Consider the following 20,086-nt stretch of genomic DNA (forward strand, 5'->3'; position numbering starts at 1 on the left):
AGAAATCTTACTTTCTGTAACATATTTCAAAATGTTTTATGTAATTATTAAATCTGATATTGAAACATCATTAGTATACACAATCAATCATAATCCAAATATAAGATTCAATAAAATGAAATTATTATTCAAGACATCACATCTATTACAATATAATCTTTGTCATGTTAGATAGAAGTTAATAAAAAAAGCCCGTACTTGCACGTTTCGCAATTGCAACTAGGTGGATGAGGTTTTGGAAGCATATGTAGTCTATTCCGGAGGAAATTGATCATTTCGAACTGTCCATATTGCGCCGCTACCGTGAGTGGCGTTGTTTCGTCCGGAAAATCGGCACTTTGGGTCACCCCTGCGTACTCCAATCCCGGAGACAATTGGTTCAGTTTATTCAAAATAACCTGCGTGATCCTTATCTCGCCATCCCTGATAGCGTGTAAATGCGCATCGCCCGGATCGATATAGGGATGGGTTAAAAGATACTCAACCATCGGTAGGTTTCTATCACGGACCGCGATGTGAAGCGCGGTGACACCCTGGAAATAGGTCTCTAGGTTATATATGGGAAATAGATTAATATATGCCGTTTTTGTGAAAAAAAGAGATGATTTGTAATGCGTGTATACATATAGTAAAAAATAAAAATTTTCGTACATAATTATTTATCTTAGAAATAAATTCATCTAATTCAAATTTTCTGATTTTATTGAAAATTTATGTACATATAGAGAATAAATAATTTTTTTGTTGATAAAAAAGTTGTTTTAAGGGATCAAACTAATATTTAAAGTTTTAATTATAGATGAGCAAAATTTTAACGATTGACATCAAAAATAAAGTTAGTTCGATTAGTAAGTTGTTATTCGAAGTATCAAATATTATCGAGGTAATTATAATTGAGATTATTCGACGAGTAACCAATTATAACTATGGATAAAAGTTAGTTATCGCAGCTGTTGTTTTAATTTTATCGAAGACTTTGAATAAGAAATAAGTTTTTATGTATATCATAAATAAAATTAATATTTTAACTATAAATAATTAATAATTTTTATTTACATAAAAATCATTTAAATATTTCCAAAAATAATTTATCTCTCATTTTACAAATAATGAAAAATAAATAATTTTTAAATTTCTCTTGTCTTGAGATTGTTGTTGTATAATATCGATAGTCTCTTTTGATCAAAATTACGAGTTAATCAAATTTTTTATTTAAATAATGAATGAAATATAACGAAGAACAATATTTTGATTAAAAATATATAAAGAAGCTAATTTTTTTATTTACACAAATATTATTTAAGTAATTTAAAAAATAATCTATTTTTTATGTTTTTACATGTAATATTATTTTGATAATTATTCGAAATAGGCAGATTTTTACCGCTTTTGACAATTTTTCAATATGTTGTAAAATTAATACTTTGAACAACTTTTTTTTGCACATGACATTGTTCAATTTTTCGATTTTTATAAAAAAAGACTTTACTTAATAACATTATATATATTCGAAATATTCGAAAAACTGCAGTTAATTAAACATCGGTAACTAACCAAAGTTATTCGAAAAACAGTCAATTAGTTACAAATATAAAAGTTAAAAATTAATGCAACTGTTATTTCAACTTTATTTCATCAAAATATTAAATAAAATTAAAAATAAAAATGTTATAAATGATAAAAAAAATATTTTAATTTTAAATAAAAAAATTTTTAATATAATAACAATTGCAAATATTTCGAAAATTATATAATATAATATAATAAATCCAAACAACGATAAATGCAAAAAGTTGTTTAAAATATTGATTTTTTCAATATTCAAAAATCATAAAAATCGATAAAAATCCTCTTATTTTAAGTAATTATTATTATTATTTTATTTGAATTTAGATGGAAAACAAATAATAAATAAAATTAATTTTCAAAAATATAAATATATATACGTATAAATATACATATAAGATGAATATTAATTTTTGTTTAACCTTTCAAATTCATTAATAAATAAAGTTTTTATTAATAAGTAAAATTCTTAAACTAATTATTTCTATTCTTATATTTTTTCTCGTCTTAAAATTTGAATTTCTTTGCCATTATTTTATAACAAGATGATAGAAAATTCTTTTATTCTAATAATTTTGTAATTTAAAATTTTGTTCTATATTTTATTAATTAAATAAAATTATGTTTAAAAAATGAAAAAGCACTAAAATTTTATATATTGATTTCTTTCAGTAATATTCTGCTAAAAGAAAATTATTTTATATATAATCTATTACATATATTACATATATATAAAATTTCATTATAAAATTTCATTCCTATTTTCCGATAACTACATAATATATTGGATCAGTGTTTATCTCGAAAATGATAAATTTGAACAAAAGAAAAAGTCTTAATGCTTTTTTAATATAATAGCAAATTTAATAATTAATTAAAATATTAATTATCAATTTTTTTATAATAATTCATAATCAGAAAATGATATTAAAAATTTGAAAATTTATAATATTAATAATATATTATATTATAATATATTAATAATATATTTATAAAATTAATAATATAAAAATACGAATCATATAATTAACAATTTTGAAATTTATAGCATTCTTATCTTTATCAATATTTTTTCTTTTTGATAAATGCACTTGTGTCATTTTTTGTATTTTTCAATTTTTAATTATTCATAAAAATAATTTTTATTTTCATGAAAAAATAATTTTTATTTTGATATGATGATAATTGAATAACTAATGAATGATAATAATTGCAATTGCAATTATTATTTAATAATTGCATTACATATTTCTTATTTAAAGAGAAATTATATTGTTTAAATATGTATAAAAATAAAAAAAATTGTAAAAATGGATAGTATATAAAGTAAAAAAATATGGAATAAATATAAATTTTCCATTGAGAAAATAAAAAAATTTTTAATAAAATTTATTAAAAATAATTTTAATTAATATTAATAAAATATTGAAAGAAATTTTTCGTTTCAAAATAAAAAAATAGAAAAATAATCCTAAATAGTTGATCAAATATATCTAATGGAAGAGAAAAATTTTTTTATATTTTTATTTTTATTTCTATTAATTAGAAATTTTTATTTGTATGTACAATATAATATAATTTATTATTTTTTTTATAAACTAAACTAAAATATATTAAAAGAGTTTACAATTTAAAAAAAATTTTCATTTACAATAGTTAAAATTCATTTTGGGTAATATTTTATTCTTTTCATCTCGCGTATATTTTACACATATTACTGAATATAAAATGTATACATGTGAAAAAATAGAAAATATCCAATATAAAATAGATATCATCTTTAAGAGTGAAAAAAAATTATATTTAAATTCTATTTTTAATTATATTTATAAAAATTTCAATTTGCATGAGCATCCGTAATTTACATATTATTTTTAAATTTTGTATTTCGAAAAATTATTTTCATATATTAAATAGCTCATACATAATCAATGACATTGATTATATATAATAATAATATTGTTAATATTATTATTAAATTATAATTATAAGTAATGATAAAATAATTTAATAACATAAATTGATTAATTTATTACTAATAATATTATTGCTAATATTATTGATTGTATATAAATTCATTAAAATATTTTTCTGTTTAATATTAATTTATATTTTAATAGATATAAAATGTATTTGATCAATATACAATACTTTTACGTTACAATTTTAAAGTAATAATTCAAAAAAATAAAAATTAAAAAATTTTGTTTGTAATTTATTGTTTATTTACATTTATATAAATATTATAATTTAATTTGAATTTTTTTTTTAGAAATTAATAAATTTGTTTGTTAATATTGTTATATATATAATTTCATTTTATCAGTTTACCAATGTATCAAAATTTTTTTTAAATTTTCAAAAATATTACTAAATCATTAATTTAATTTCAAATTAAATTATTAAATTAATACTAATTATTTATATTGATATAGCTATTTTACTATATCACATATTTTTAGATTAATTTTTAATAAAAGATTTCTTTAATCGAAATTATAATTAAAATATTTAATTATTTTAATTATAATTAAAGTATTTAATTATTTTAATTATAATTAAAATAAAAGTTTGCTTATGTTGCAATAAATCCAAAAATATCACAAAGAGTTAACGATAGATATATTATCTATTAATATAAAAAAAAATAATATAAAAAGAAAAAATTTTCATATATATAAATAACAAGATTCCCAAAAGATTTATAATTAAAATTCATACATTCATACATTTTCTCTTATATCAGTATTTAACAAGCGCCATAAATAAATATTTTTCTCTCCATATTTCTTTTCTGAAAAATTCGAAAAATTTCAAATTTTTTATAATAAAATTACGATTATTCATAAGAAATTTATTTTCAATTTATACTTTTAAAAAATTATGATCTCTTAGCTTTGCAAATTTTTTTTTAAAAATATTATTTTTAACTGCTTCAAAATCTGAAATCAAGTTTCCATAGGATATTTATTTTCTATAAATCTCTCTCAATGATATCATGTTAATATTAGTTATTTTAAAATTTTCGCCATTCGTATTTATATATTTATCTATTGCATATATTTATCTATTATATTGTATATTTATCTATTAATCTTTCTAATCTTTAAATAATAATTACATCAATTTTCAATATTATTTTTTTATTATTTAAAAATTTAAAAATTATAAAACTTTTTAAAATTTAACATTAAGCATTAAAACTCGCTTCTATAAACATTTTACAATAATATCAAAGAGAAGAATTCTTCATAAATATTTATTTATTAATCTTTTTAATCTTTAAATTATAATTACAGCAATCTTTAATATTATTATTTTAGCTAATTCAATTAAAATTACAAAACTTTTCAGAATCTATCAACAAAACGAAGATATGCAAACATTTATATTCTAAATTTTTTAGAATATAAGAAACTTAACGATATTTTTAACTATTCAAAATATTCTTTTAAAATTTAAAACCAAATTCCCAAAAATACTAAAAAAAAAAAAAAATTGACAATATATTAATTTTTCCAATCTTTAAATTATTCCAATATTTTTATCTATTTCTAAATTCCAAAATTTTATAAAATCTATGTTTCTACAATCTAAATTCTAAAACATTTATTTCTCACATTATCAACAAAATCAAAAAAAGGAACCTTTTGCAAACTTATATGTTAATCTTCTCTTCATCATTACTCTTTTCCATAACACTATCATTCCTTCAATAATGCAACAATCGATTCCATTCTTTCATGGAACTCCTAGATCACGTTACATGTGTCACAAAAAGGTATTCCACGTTTTCCACGATCATGGAATTCCAACTCGATTCTCATGAAATCGATTTTTTAACTTGTCTATATCTTCTCTCTTTTTCCCTTCTCTTTCTCTCTCTCTCTCTCTCTCTGTCTCTCTCTCTGTCTCTCTTTCTCTCTCTCCCCCCCCTCCCCTCTCTACCTATATCTCTCTTTGTCTTTCTTTTTTTTTTCTCTCCATATCTCGCTCGTGTCCTTTTTATAGAAAGAATGGGACAGCACCGTTTGTCGTCCATCTGCGGCACGTTTACAGAAGCGAACACCGACAATAGGTCAATTGCATTGTTGCTGCCGACACACCGGTGTCACAATATTTCCCGATATCCTGGCTTTTCGACGAGATCCTCGGGGACCACCTAGTGATATATGTCGGTTCGAAAGCCTAGCAACCTTTTTGCATCGAGTTCGACAGCTGGTTTTACACAATTTTTCGCATTAGGATAAACGCGAATTTCGAAATAATAGCTTTGATTCACTGGAAGTGAATTTATGTGATCGAATATAAATTACTAGAAAATATAATTTTTCCTTTATATAATAGAATCTTTTTAGTACAATTATATCGAAACCATAATTGCAAGAAATAAATAAAACTTCTGATACAACCATTTATATATTATTATATAGTTATATAATATAAGTTATATAATATAATATAGTTATATAATATATTATTATATAGTTATATATTATATAATATATATGTATTATATATTTATATAGTATTATTAATTTCTATGTTTTATATCTAGAATGAATATGTTCATAAATATATATTAATAAGTAAATATTAGAATATTAAAAAAACTTTTAATTTATTATAAACCGTTATTTATAATAAATATTCAAAAAATAATAAAAAAGAAAGTGAATTTTAATATTAAAGATTCAAAAAAAGAGAGAAAGATTATAAAAAAAATTCAATTAATAAAATATATATAATATATATATATATATATATATATATATATATATATAATAATTCAAATTATAAAAAATACAAATACTAATTTTATAACAACAACTTTTTTTTAAATTTTATCTGATTTATTAATCTTTTTAATATTTTAAATTATTTAATACTTTAAAAGAATTATTTTTTATTAATGACTATAACTGTCTTTTTATTATATTTTTTTAACGTTTAATATTATTTTTGCCAATATTATAGTTTATTTATAACATATACTTCAATTTATAATGATAATTTCATTTTTATAAAACATTTATTTTATGTAATATAACTTTGTATTAAACATCTTAAAAAAATATTTCTACGAATTCAAAATGCGTTTTTTTGTCTTGTAAATTGTCTTGTAAAAAAAAATTACGAATATTTTTGAGAATAGCTATATATCGATTGTTATTATTCCAGATTATATATTATTGATTTGACGATTTTTGACAAGCATTTTATCATTTTCTAATGATTTTTCATATATTTGATTGATATATTTGATATGAATAAATTATATAGTTAAATTATATATATATTTATAGTTTGAATTGTTTGTTTTACTTTCCTTATTTCTTTGATTTTGCTGATGATTTAATGTATTGTATGTTAGGAAAATTATTCTTATGAGAATAAGTGATAAATTTGGTTTGTGCTATTGTTATATTATTGTCCACTCGCATTAGATTGACTTAATATTATATATTTAATTTATATTATTATTTAATTTTATATCTTTTTTTCTAATTTTGAATTATGAGAGTTGGAAATAAAGTTAATGGAAATAAAAAAAGCAATTAATTTTTTGTTGACAAAAATTTATTTTCTAATCGATTTTCAAAAATATTGAAAAATTACATGAAAATAAATTAAAATAAATATTCTATGATATTTATATATAATAATGAATGAAAACTATTTGTTATATTATATTTGAAAATAAATGAAAGATTTTTTAAAAGCAATAACATGAAGTATTTATAATTTTCTTTTGAAACAAATATAAATTTATAATAATTATTATGAGTTTATATTTAATTTTGTGTAAAATTCATTATTTTCATATCATTTTCTAAAACTAACTCTTAGTAACGTATATATTTCTCAAATAATTGTAAAAAAAAGTGATTATAGACAGATATCATAAAATATAAAAATATTCTTCTTCTATTTAATATTCTATAAAATTTAATTTTCTATAATAACATGTTTTATACATCATAATGTTAATAACTATATTTATATAGTTGACGCGACATATAAAAATAAAATTAAAAGTTAAAATTAAACGAAAAATTCATTAATATAAGTAGTATATATATATATATGTGATTAAAATGATTTGAAAATAACTTGAAAATTCAAAATATCTTACTTTTTCAATTTGTTTTGTAAATTATTACTACTCAAATGTTTTTAAAAATAATACATATCTTCTACAATCTGCATACTTTTTTATTTTAACATCTATAATATATTTTAATATCAAAATTTGCTCTTTCAATTATAAAAAATCTTTTGTAAAATTCTCAGTTTTTCCTTTCGTAGGAACTCGTAAATATCACAGAAGTTATCTGTTATTCTTTGTTTTTTACGACATAATCGTAAGTGGTGTTCGTCGTTTACGTGTCGATTCACCAGTAAAGCGTCACAAGTAAAGCGAGCACGCCGACCATTTTCCTCATAGATTCTCTATCGACTCGCTTTTCTGAGATTACTTCCAATGATTTACACAATTTTGAAAGGTTCCGAGAAGTTGAAAGAACTGCGCTGTCTTTGCTCATGTCGTAGAAAAATCAAGATAATGCAAATAGAAAGAAAATAAAATAGAGTTCTAAAATGAAAGAATAAGAGAATATTGAAATACAATACACAAATGAAAGATAATGAAAAAACAGGAAAGTAAAAGTAACGATAGAAATACGTAGTAAAAAATTATTGATAAAATGCAATGCAGAAACGAAAGAAAATGAAAAAAAGAAAGCAAAAACAATGATGAAAGTAAAATCTAGGGCTTCAGATAAAATGCAATGGAGAAATAAAATAGAATTAAGGTAAAAATAATTATGAAAATAAGATAGAAGACTGATAAAATCGAATAGTATAATGAAAGAGAATGAGAAAATTATAAGAAAATGGAGAATGAGAAAAGGCAATGAAAATAATTAATGAAACATAATAAAAAAATTAATTAAAATGAAGAAAATTAAAAAAAACAGAAAAAAAAATACTAAACAAATGCAATGGAAAAATGAAATAAAATGAAGGCATACGATAAAAATTTTTGCAAAAATAATGAAATCAAAAAAAAATTTAAATATAGTTTAAAATTATAAATAATTTAAGAAAAATAAAAGAAAAGAAAAAAAATTGATTAGAATGATTAGAATGCAAAAATAGAAGAAAATGAAGAAATAAAAAAAATAAATAATAAATAAAAGATAATAATAAAAAAAAGTTAAAAATATATCAGAATTGAAGAAGAAGTAATAAAAACAAAAACAAAAATTATTGATAAAAATATATGATAAGAATAATAAAGAATATTGAAGAAATCAAAAGATGATAAATGATATATAAGAATAAATAAAAAAGAAGTTATAAAAGTGGTAAAATAAAATAAAAAAAAAGATAAAAAATTATGAATTATGACAAGAAAAATAGAAATTTAAAGATAAAAAAAAAGTGAAAAAACTAAGGTTAAAAGATTAACTAAAGATTAAAAAAAGTAAAAAGAAAGTGTTATTAATATAACACTATCTTGTTTATTTATTATATCCCACTAGAATATACTGCTCTTTTTAGTCCAAAATACTTTATCTTTTAAATAAAATTAAAAAAAATTATATCTATAATCAATCTGAAATATCTATAAACAATCTGATTTATCCTAAAAAGAAAATGATAATTGTGAAAATAATAGTGGAAATGATAAAACTTTAAATTTCGTAGTTCTTTTAAAATGCTAAAATTTTAATTAAAATGCTGAAGAACGATAATACAAAGAAATGAAGAAACAAAACTAATAATGAATAAAAAAGAAAGATAGAAATAGAAGAATAAAATAGAAAAATAGAAAATACTTTAAAAAATACCTTAAAAAATTGTAATATAGACTCAGAATATAACTCATATATATAACTCAGAATATTTATTATTAGAATAAAATATATGAATAAAATTCAACATAAATATAATTCAAACCTAATCTAAATCTAACATAATCTTTTTGATTCTGGATTAATTAAATAATTTTGATTAATTAAACTGAACTAAAAGTAAAAAATATATTTTTAATTAATTTTATATAATAATAGAAAAATATATTCTTTCATAAAACAAAAAAAAATTAAGTCCATAAATTAATTCAATAACTTTTTAAAATGAAATTATTATTTATTTGAAAAAAAAATTATATCATCAATTTATTATCAATATCATCAATTTTTAAGATATTCGCATTATTTTGTTCCAGATAAATTTCAAGTTTTTTTTAAATAGAAATATAATTCAAATAGATAAAAAATTAAAAAAATAGTAATTTTAATTTTAATTTAATTTAATTTATTTTAATTTAATTTGTTTAAAAAAATATATTAATCAAATGATATTGAAACGATTTGAATATTATATTAATTAAATGAATATTATATTATAATTAATTAAAATGTTAAGAACATAAATACAAGTATAAACATTTTTCAATTCAAGAAACAAATGATAATGTCTTTGTTTTCTTGCAAAATATTAAGTCCAAAAAATTTACCATGATTTACAATCAATAAATGAATTCATTACATTCGCAATTTGATTGATGTTGGTAGTAATTTGCATTAATAATTTAATGACTAGAATATATAATAATTGTATATTATACTTTTCATATTTTAAAATATTTAAATTAAAGTTATAAATGATTTAATGTAATGATATCGAATTAAATTCTAGATTTAATAATAAAAATTATATATTAGTTTTTCGGTTTTTTTTCCATTTTCATTCAAATTTTTTACAAAATAATCTTTCAAAAATAAATTCCACTATCATATTCCATTGTCGTATTACTAAATTAGACATTTAAACCGAAATTGGCAACAAGGAAGAAGAGAAGAAAGAAAAGAGGGAAAATGAAAATACACACATACATGAAAAAAAAAACGAAAGGGAAGTAAAATGCGGCCAGAAGCAACGCAAGAATCGAAAGGAGAAAAAGACAAGGTCTCGTTATCTTTGATCTTCACCCCATCGAGGAACACGTACCCCCCGTGGAATGTTTACCCCTCCTCCGCGAGTTTCGTATCGTCCACCTCTCATCGGGGTTCCCAAAAAGCCCAACCCTCGTTTTGCTTTGATCCAGAGACACCGCCTCGACCGATCGAGACGAAAACGGAAAAAAGAGAGCGTGTACGCGTAGTACAGAACGTGAAAGCGAGATGGACAAGAGAAAATAAGTCGAAAAGGTGGGGAAGGAGACTGAGATGGAGAAGGAGAAAGATAGGGCGCGAGAGAAACAGAACGACAGAAGAAGCGCCGTGGTACCGGTGCCTCGGTGTATCTACGGCCATATTTTAGCTCGTCCTTTACAAGACAATGGTTTCAACCGAGGACCGATAAAAATTATTCAAATGACTAGTCCCGCTGTAAATTCCATCCGGAAATCCCCTTGCCACCGCATATCCTCCGAGAGTCATCCTCGATCTGTAGTGCGCGCAACCAAATCAGGATGTTCGCGTTTTTTACATACAATTTAATATTCCTAAGATATCAGGATCAAAAATTTTGTAGTTTATCATGACGAATGCTTGATATTGTTTTGAATAATGATAATTATTGTTTGATATTGTGTTCTTTAGTTAATTAATAACTGAATAATTGAATAATTGGATAATTGGATAATTTAATTAAAAAAATTTTAACTAAGCTGATTTTTGAAAAAAATAATAAATTAAGCAGTTCATTATTTAAAGAAATAAATAGGTATATTATGATTTATAATAGATGTATTATTTCAAACATTTTATTTGATGTAATCTTTATTTAAATAATTGTTCTATGCTTAATGAAGGAAATTTACGATTTAAATTATTTGGAAAAGTAATTAGACTGAAGAGTTCACTATTTAAATAAATAAATAATATATATTTAAAATTATAAAGTTAAAAATATAATATATTTTTAATTATTATTTAATTATTTGATGAAAAATTTGTTTTTAAAAAAATTTTAAATAAATATTAAATAATAAATGTAATAAATAATTGAAATAAGTATATAACAAAACATGTTAATTACATTAAAATCAAATAATAAATAATAATGATAAATAATAAATAATTTATTTCACTTATTTCAAAATGATAAATAAATTATATAATTGCATTATTTATTCATTTTATATGGAATATTTTATGAAATATTTGTTATTATTTATAAATATAAATTATTTTTTAAATAATACTAAAAAATAATTTTAAAATTATATAATTTAAAAATTTTTCAAAATTTAAATTTAGATTTAGTTAAATATAAATAATTTCGATTAAATAAAATGGATTATTGTGAGAAATTTATTATAATTACTTGAAAACTATATTTTTCTTTGATATAAATGTAAATTTTAAAAAAATATTGTTATTGTATAATGTGTATTTGTATAATGTAATACGATTTTTAAAATTTATATAAATTATTTAAAATTTTTCTATTGATTTAATTAATTTTTTTTATTTAATAAACGATCCTATTATCATGTCTTTCCAATTATAATCAATTTAAATCTTAAAAATTATAAAAGATATATTAAAATATTTAAAAAAGATATATTATTATAGAGATATATTATTATATTTTTAAAATAAAATTTCAGTTTTTAGTTGTTTATATAGATATATTATTATACTATCTATTATACACACACACACACACACACACACACACATTATATATTAGAATTGCAATGATCTTTTTTCAAAATATAGAAAATATATATTGAAAATATTATTCCATAAAACAATATAATTTATCCATTATTTATTGTGGATATAATATGATAGAAATAATAATAAAAAACAATAGTTAATTTGAGAATAATAAGAAAAAAATATTATTGTATTACAAAATAAAAAGTTACGAATATTAAAAATACTAATATATTAAAAATATTATATTATATTAAATATTATAAATATTAATATAATATAATTATATTAAAAATATTAAAAATAATTTCTATATTATGAAATTCTATATTATGAAAAATTAAGAATGAATAAATAAAATAATAATTTATTAAGAGATAGATTTTTATTTATATTTTGATTAATATTTCTTTTATTTATTAAAAATTTAATAAATCTAAAAAGAAATAATAAAGATAAAAAAATAATTTCCAGATTAATAAAAAAAAAGAAATTAAAAAAATAAAATAAAATAACTTATTTAAAAATTGTCAATAAAAGATAAGTATATGACTCTATTTCTTATGACTCTATTTCTTTAGTACATTTTTTCATAATTATTTTTTTTTTATTTCTTTTATCTATTTACATTTTTTCCTTTTTTTAATGAATTTTTCATATCTAATATTATTATTAGCATTATAATATATAATATAAATTTGTATACATGAAAGATCAAATTTTACTATAAAATATTGAATGTATATTTTTAATATTTGTTTATAATTGACTGTTTTATTTAAAAAATATACTATACGTTATAAACTGAATGTTACAAATATATTAATAAAATTAACAATATTAATAAAAAATTTATACTATTGTAAACTTGATAGAATATTTATTTTTTATTTATTTAATATAATTTTTAAATATTTTTGAAAATCAATTCAAACTTTGATAGATATCTATAAATCAAAAATAACTGTTCCTTTTATTTTTATTCATTTTAATAATTTTTAGAAGTAAAAAGAGAAAGCAAAAATAGAACAAACACATAGATCAATATTAAGTTATTTTAATATAAATAAACCGACAACAATAAACGGCAAGAATGACTAATCAATAAATATATCACTTACCCTTACGAGAATAATTTATCCCAATATCCAACCATTGATTCATTATCATCAAATAAACTAAAAAAAAAACGAGCAAAATAAAACAAACAACATAAATCAAATTACAAATCACTTTTATATAAAAAATCATTGGAAGATCACAAAAGATATTAGCCAAGGTTAAAGTTATAATGTTAATTCTACAACTAATTTATGTTATTTCCAAAAATGAAACATATTAAACATTTTTATGAAACAAAAATAAAATTTTTTTACAAATATATAATTTTATATATAAAAACTGAAAAAAATTGAAAGATTTCCTAAAAAAGATATTTATAAGATAATTAAATTAAATATTTATATTTATCATTTATTGATACAATGATAATTTTTATCAATTTTTACTAATGTTTTAGAAAATAATTATAATATTTATACAATAAATCGCTATCTATCGCTTGTTTAGTGCTAGTAAATTATTAAAAAATTAAATATATACAAAAAAATTAATAATACATAAAAAATTTTATCAATGAATTATCAACTTCATTCCAAATATTTGATTTTTATTATTATTAATATATAGTTATTTTCAAAATTATTTAGAATTTATAAAATAAAAAAAGAGAAATACATTTTAATTTTATAGAAATGGAGAATATTCGAACATATTTAAACAAGTTTATATTATTAAATTAAAAGTAATAAATTCTTTATAAAACAATTTCTAAAATGAATTATGAAATTGATAAAATATAATAAAAATCGAAAAAAAAATGATAAAAAAAATACCTTTAATCATTAATAAAAAATAAATTTAATTACTTAAAACATATTACTTATCAAAAATGATATCTAATAAAATAAAATTTTATAATAAATTTTGTAATAAAAAAATTATTGTAATAAATAATTTTTTATTTTCAATTTAAAGAATTCAAATATTTTCAAAATATAAAAATTCATTTTTTTCTTTATTTTTCTTTATATGTTTAAATAATTAAGTTAAGTGAATATTTTTTTTTACATACATTTATATATATTATATATTAATATATTTATATTATATATATTATATATTAATATAATAAAATATTTTTATTGTTTTAGATTTGTTTATTCGAAATATAAAAATATAAAAATTAAAATAATATCTGATTATTTTTAGAAATGACTATATTCGATAGATATATATGACAGATTAGTAATAATTTCATTATTGAATTAAATTTGATTTACTATTATATATTTACATAAATCTTACCTGAAAATCCATTACATTAATATTGAAATCGGGATGAATTTCAAGAAAATCTTTTACATCTGCAACATTTCCATAACCAACCAATTCGAAGAAATCTTTTTCCAATTGCTGTAAATGTGGAATTATCACAGCAGATTCCTAAAATAATATCAAATATTTTAATAATATATAGCAGATTTCTGAAATAATATCAAATATTATATATATATTAATATATATTAATAATATGTGAATTTTTCAGTAAATAAAATAATTAAAATAAAATTAATAAAATTTGATATCATTTTGTTTAATATAATAATATAAATAATGTATATTTGTTTAATATAAAAATAATGTATATTTTTGCATAATTATATCTTTTTCAATAAATAAAATAAAAAAATTTAAATAAAGTTAATAGAACTTCGTGTTATTAAATAAAAATTAAAAAACAAAGTTTCTGAATTTTATAGAAAATGATTTATAAGGAATTTTTTCGTATAATTGTATAAAAATAGACTATAACCTCTAAGAATTAATATGTAAAATTACTTACCCTTGGAACGGAAAAGGGATCTTCAAATTCTTCCGTCATTCTGAGCACGTGTCCACTTTAATTACGCCGGAAAAAAAGGATGTTCGCTACGATTTACTTAAAATAAGTCGATGAGGCTTAGCTTGACATGTAAATTTCATGTACAGAACTCGAATAAACAAAACAACAACGATGTAAGCGAACTTCATTATATTTTTTCTTTTTTTAAAATTATTAGAATAATATATATTATATATTATATATAATATAACTAGTTTTATAAAATTATAAAATAATTATTAGATTATTTAAATAATATTTATAATTATATAATAAACAAATTATCATTTTTTTTGTTGATTTATATTATTATTTCATACAAAAGATTTAAATGTTAATATGCATTATTTAAAAATTAAAAAAAAATTAATTTTTAATAAAGTAAACCTAAAATAAAAATTAACTTTTTAATATTATTTAATATAAATATTATTAATATATATATATATTAAATTATATAATTAATATATATATATATTAAATTACTAAAATTATGCATATTTTACATAGTTTATGTATAAAAATCTCTTAAACATTTAAAAAATTATAATAAAAAGAATCATCGTATATTTTATATATTTGAAATTTATTTGCTCAATATGCACAAAAATAATATTATTTTTTTTAATTTTTACCGCATAATTTTAATAAAATTTATTCAAATTCATCAATTTCTTAAAAAAAAAGGAAACAATCACAAGACAATAGTTTTTACTTTCTGTTTAATGATTTAATTAAATCTATCGATGTTATATATACATAATTTATAATTTGTTTTTCCGCTACATACAAATAATAATAATAATAATATAATAATAAAATATAATATAATATAATAATAATAATTATTATATATATAATATAATAATATATAATATATCAATTTTTGAAGATAACTTAAGAGTCAATGAAGTAACTGCTCTAAATCTATCGTGAAATAATTATTTTTAATCAATCCTAGAATCGTCGATTGAATCAATTTTTTCTTTGAATCAAATATTCTATGCTATGGATTACTATCTATATATCCAAGGAAAATTTGTTGCTTTTTTTATGAACAATTTTTAAATGCAACAATTCTAATACATAAACTGTGAACGTTTTTATGCATTCATATTATTATTAAAAATTTAAAAACTTATAAAATGCAAAGAATATGTAAAAAGAAAAAATATCCAAAACAAAGTATATGATATTAAAAAACATATGATAAAAATAAAACAAATTTTTATTTCTATAATAATATCCATAAATATTTAAATTTGCATAAACATTCGCAGTTTAATAATGTGCATATGAATCAAAAAATAAAGTCCAGAAAACGCAGCATTCAGTATTCTATAGAAGAGAAAGAAAATGGCAAATAGTACTATGTACAATGACTTTCTTTTTTCCTTTCCCTTTTTTTTTTTTTTTTCTTTTTCTTTTAAAGCGCACTTATAACTTTTTTTTTAACTCTTCTAGAATATTCCAGAAAAGATAACACAATTCGTAATATTTTTTTTAGAGATTGAACTCTAATTTTAGATTCGTGAAATTCGAATTCATAATTCTCAAAATTTAAAATATTGATTCCTCTTCTTCTTTTTTTTATTTTTTTGATTAATTAAAATTTTTATAAATTAATTATTAATAATTTTTATAAATAATAAATTAAAATCTTAAATTTTAATTTTTAAAATTATTAAAACTTTGATTTATAAATTATTAGCCAATCAATCTTTTAACTTATAATTAAATTTTTTTATTATATTTATCTCAATTTTCTATACATTTTTTTTCCATATAAAATATCATGTATTAGTATTATATTATAAGTCTAAGCAAAAGTTAAATTATTATTATATTATTTAAATAAGAAAAAAGAGAGTTTCAAATTCCAAAAATAGAGAAAAGATTTTTTTCATACTTTTTTTTATATTTATTTTGCATATGATAAATCAAAGAAGCGAAAAAAAAGCATTGATTGATGAAGAAACGCGTCAACATTTTCGTTTTAATTTTCATAATATTGAATTTTAAATCCAGATGAATTTAAAAATTTTTTCATGGAAAGGTATAAAATTTTAAATTCAATTATAAATAAAAAAATATCTGGGTAATATATGGTATATAAGTAAAGATTTAAAAAGGATAATACATTATAACAAATACGAATTTGTTTCTAATTTGACTCAACAATTACATTTTACAATTTGATATTATTTAAAAGAATAAGATTTTCTTTTGAATAGGAATTTATAATACGTCCGAGAAATTACAATAATTAAGTTTATCAAAAATAAATATTGATTATAATAAAATAAAAATAGATTATTTACTTTTTATATTCTTATTTATATTTTTTATATTCTTAGCATTTATGTGCACTATACATTAAAAACGCATTAAAATTCATTTAAGAAATGTTTAAAATCTTGTACAATTTTTATATCAGTGATTTTGCATATCTATGATGTAGTTGAAGAAATGATATTTTTCAATTTTCAATAGTTAAAAAAATAATTACAGATCTAAATATGTGGCTATAAAAAATATTTGTACATACTTTTATTTTTTAATAATTGTTTTATTATCATATTTTATATTTCATTTTCATATCATTTTAGTTTTAATATAAAATATGAAATATATTTTGTTATGAATTTTGATATAAATATAATATATATATATATTATATTATAAATTCATATATATATATATGAATTTAATTAATATTCAAATGTTATAATAAATATGATGATTTGCAAGTATTTTTATAGCCATTGTACATATGTTTTTAAAATTTTTTGTATTAATTTGAATTATTTATTTGAAGCTCTTCTTATATAAATAATAACACTGTAATAATAAAAAGATTTAATATATGTAATTTATATATATGTAAGTTATATATCTAAAGATTGAAAAAATGATTAAACACAAATGATTAAAAACTTTTTCTATATGATTAATATTACATCTAAGTTAAAATATCCTATCTAGTTTTTTTTAATTTTTCATGACTTATTCTAATATTTGAAATTTCATGTGTATATTATTTTTCAAAAGTTACAAAGCTTTGAGTATCTTGTAAATATTTACAAAATTTCAAAAAATTGCAGATTTCTTGGATAATACTAAGAAATACTAGATAGTTTATTTTAACAAATGACAAAATAATATCATAATAATAAACAAATTTCATTTAAATAAATTCTTCATACTTTCAATAATCAATGAACTAATTATACACAGATTTAAATATATTTTTAAAATATTTTATATCATTTCATTATTTTAAAACTTTTCCTGTACAGATAATAATATAATAATAAACAAATTCTATGAATGATTCCTCTGACTTTCAATATATTTTTATAATCCTTTATATCTGTTATTAAAATCTTTATTAAAAGTTTAAGAAATAAAGAAATGAAATCATGTACAATGAGACGCGTTTCATTGGAAATATATAGAACGCAAAAGCGTAAAACGCAAAGCATATGAATATATGAAATTAATTATTTCATAGAGCACATGACATAAATCAATGGAAATATTTTATCGCGTAAAAACAAGCAACTTTTCTACCTATTTTTTTATGGAAAATATGAAACATGATAGAATTCATAAATTCTGCTCTATGTCTACATTCCACGATATACAAAGCCTAGAAACACTTTTTAAGTATTTCGTCATTCATTCTGTCAAACGCATAAATAAATTTCAAACATATATTATTAATCAAAAATTTGAAATCACTTCTCTTTTTAATATTGAACATTTTTTTTATTTTAATATAATTTATGAAATTATATATCAATAGTATTTTTATTTATTTTAATTTTTAATAAAAGAAGTTTCTAAAACTTAATCTAATTTTAACCTTATCTGTTAATTATATTTGATAAATACAAAGAAATGACAATTTCTTGTGTTATGACAATATACCACATTTATTATAGAAAAAAAAAATTATTTTATATTACTTAGATTAAAAATTTTAAATATGAAATGAAAATTAAAATATATTTGTAAATTTAAGACATTTTAAAATATTTTAAAATATAAAACAACAATTAAATTAAAAAAGAATAATAGAGAAAAAATTCACTAAAAAAAAAATTTACATAATATGATTAATAGATATAAAATATTTACAAAAGCGCTTTGTACTTAGTTTTTTAAGTACTTTGTATATAAATAAATTTTTTGTTTTTATAGAAACAAAATCTATTATTTTTTTGTGTATTTAATTTTCCTTATTTTATTTTATTTTTTATTTTATTAAAGAGATTATATTTTCTAATTTAATCAAGAAATTTCAGCAATAAAATTAGTTATTTTTCAAAGAAAAATCTATTCATTAAAATTTAATTTAATTTTATAATAAATACAGTCAATTTTAATAATAAATTTTTGAAATATACATAATTAACAGATTAAGTATTTGAATTTCTTAAAAGACAGTGATTCCAAATTTTTTATCTGTTTTACACATAAGTAATTTATTGACGAACTTATACTAATCGAACTTTTCGTAATCTAACCTAATTGGATTCTGTCGTAAATCCATCTCAGAAAACACACTTCACGCATTCGCATGTTCATCTTAGAAAGAAAGAAAAGAAAAAAAAACAAAAATTACAATAATTATATTATATATTCATATTATACACACGCTATACTATATAAGAGAAAAGCTTCGATTCTTTCTAAAGCTTTATTTTAACTTGTCCAATAATATCTATTATACTACATGTCACTCGGTGAACGGAGGTGGGTCACTGGCCAAAACAAACGTCACTTTTACATCTTCGACATAATCCACACATCAACTATATTCTTCAATTCTATTAATAAAATAAAAATAAAAAATAAAAAAAAACATTTGAAATTCAACTTATCTTTTTTC

At 18.5% G+C, this 20,086-nt stretch overlaps 1 protein-coding gene across 1 annotated transcript in view; it reads right to left on the reverse strand.

Moving 5' to 3' along the window:
* LOC726193 (short transient receptor potential channel 5-like) overlaps window positions 1–15,189 on the reverse strand; it is a 30,580-nt gene extending 15,391 nt beyond the window's left edge. The window contains exons 1-3 of the mRNA XM_026444445.1: window positions 15,151–15,189; window positions 14,613–14,750; window positions 199–533 (exon numbers count right to left, since the gene is read on the reverse strand). Of these exons, the coding sequence (XP_026300230.1) occupies window positions 199–533; window positions 14,613–14,750; window positions 15,151–15,189 (512 nt within the window). The remainder of the gene's footprint in view (window positions 1–198; window positions 534–14,612; window positions 14,751–15,150) is intronic.
* Window positions 15,190–20,086: the final 4,897 nt, after the last annotated feature.

The sequence above is a fragment of the Apis mellifera genome, linkage group LG12 (assembly GCF_003254395.2).
Source record: "Apis mellifera strain DH4 linkage group LG12, Amel_HAv3.1, whole genome shotgun sequence".
NCBI classification, from domain to species: Eukaryota; Metazoa; Arthropoda; class Insecta; order Hymenoptera; family Apidae; genus Apis; species Apis mellifera.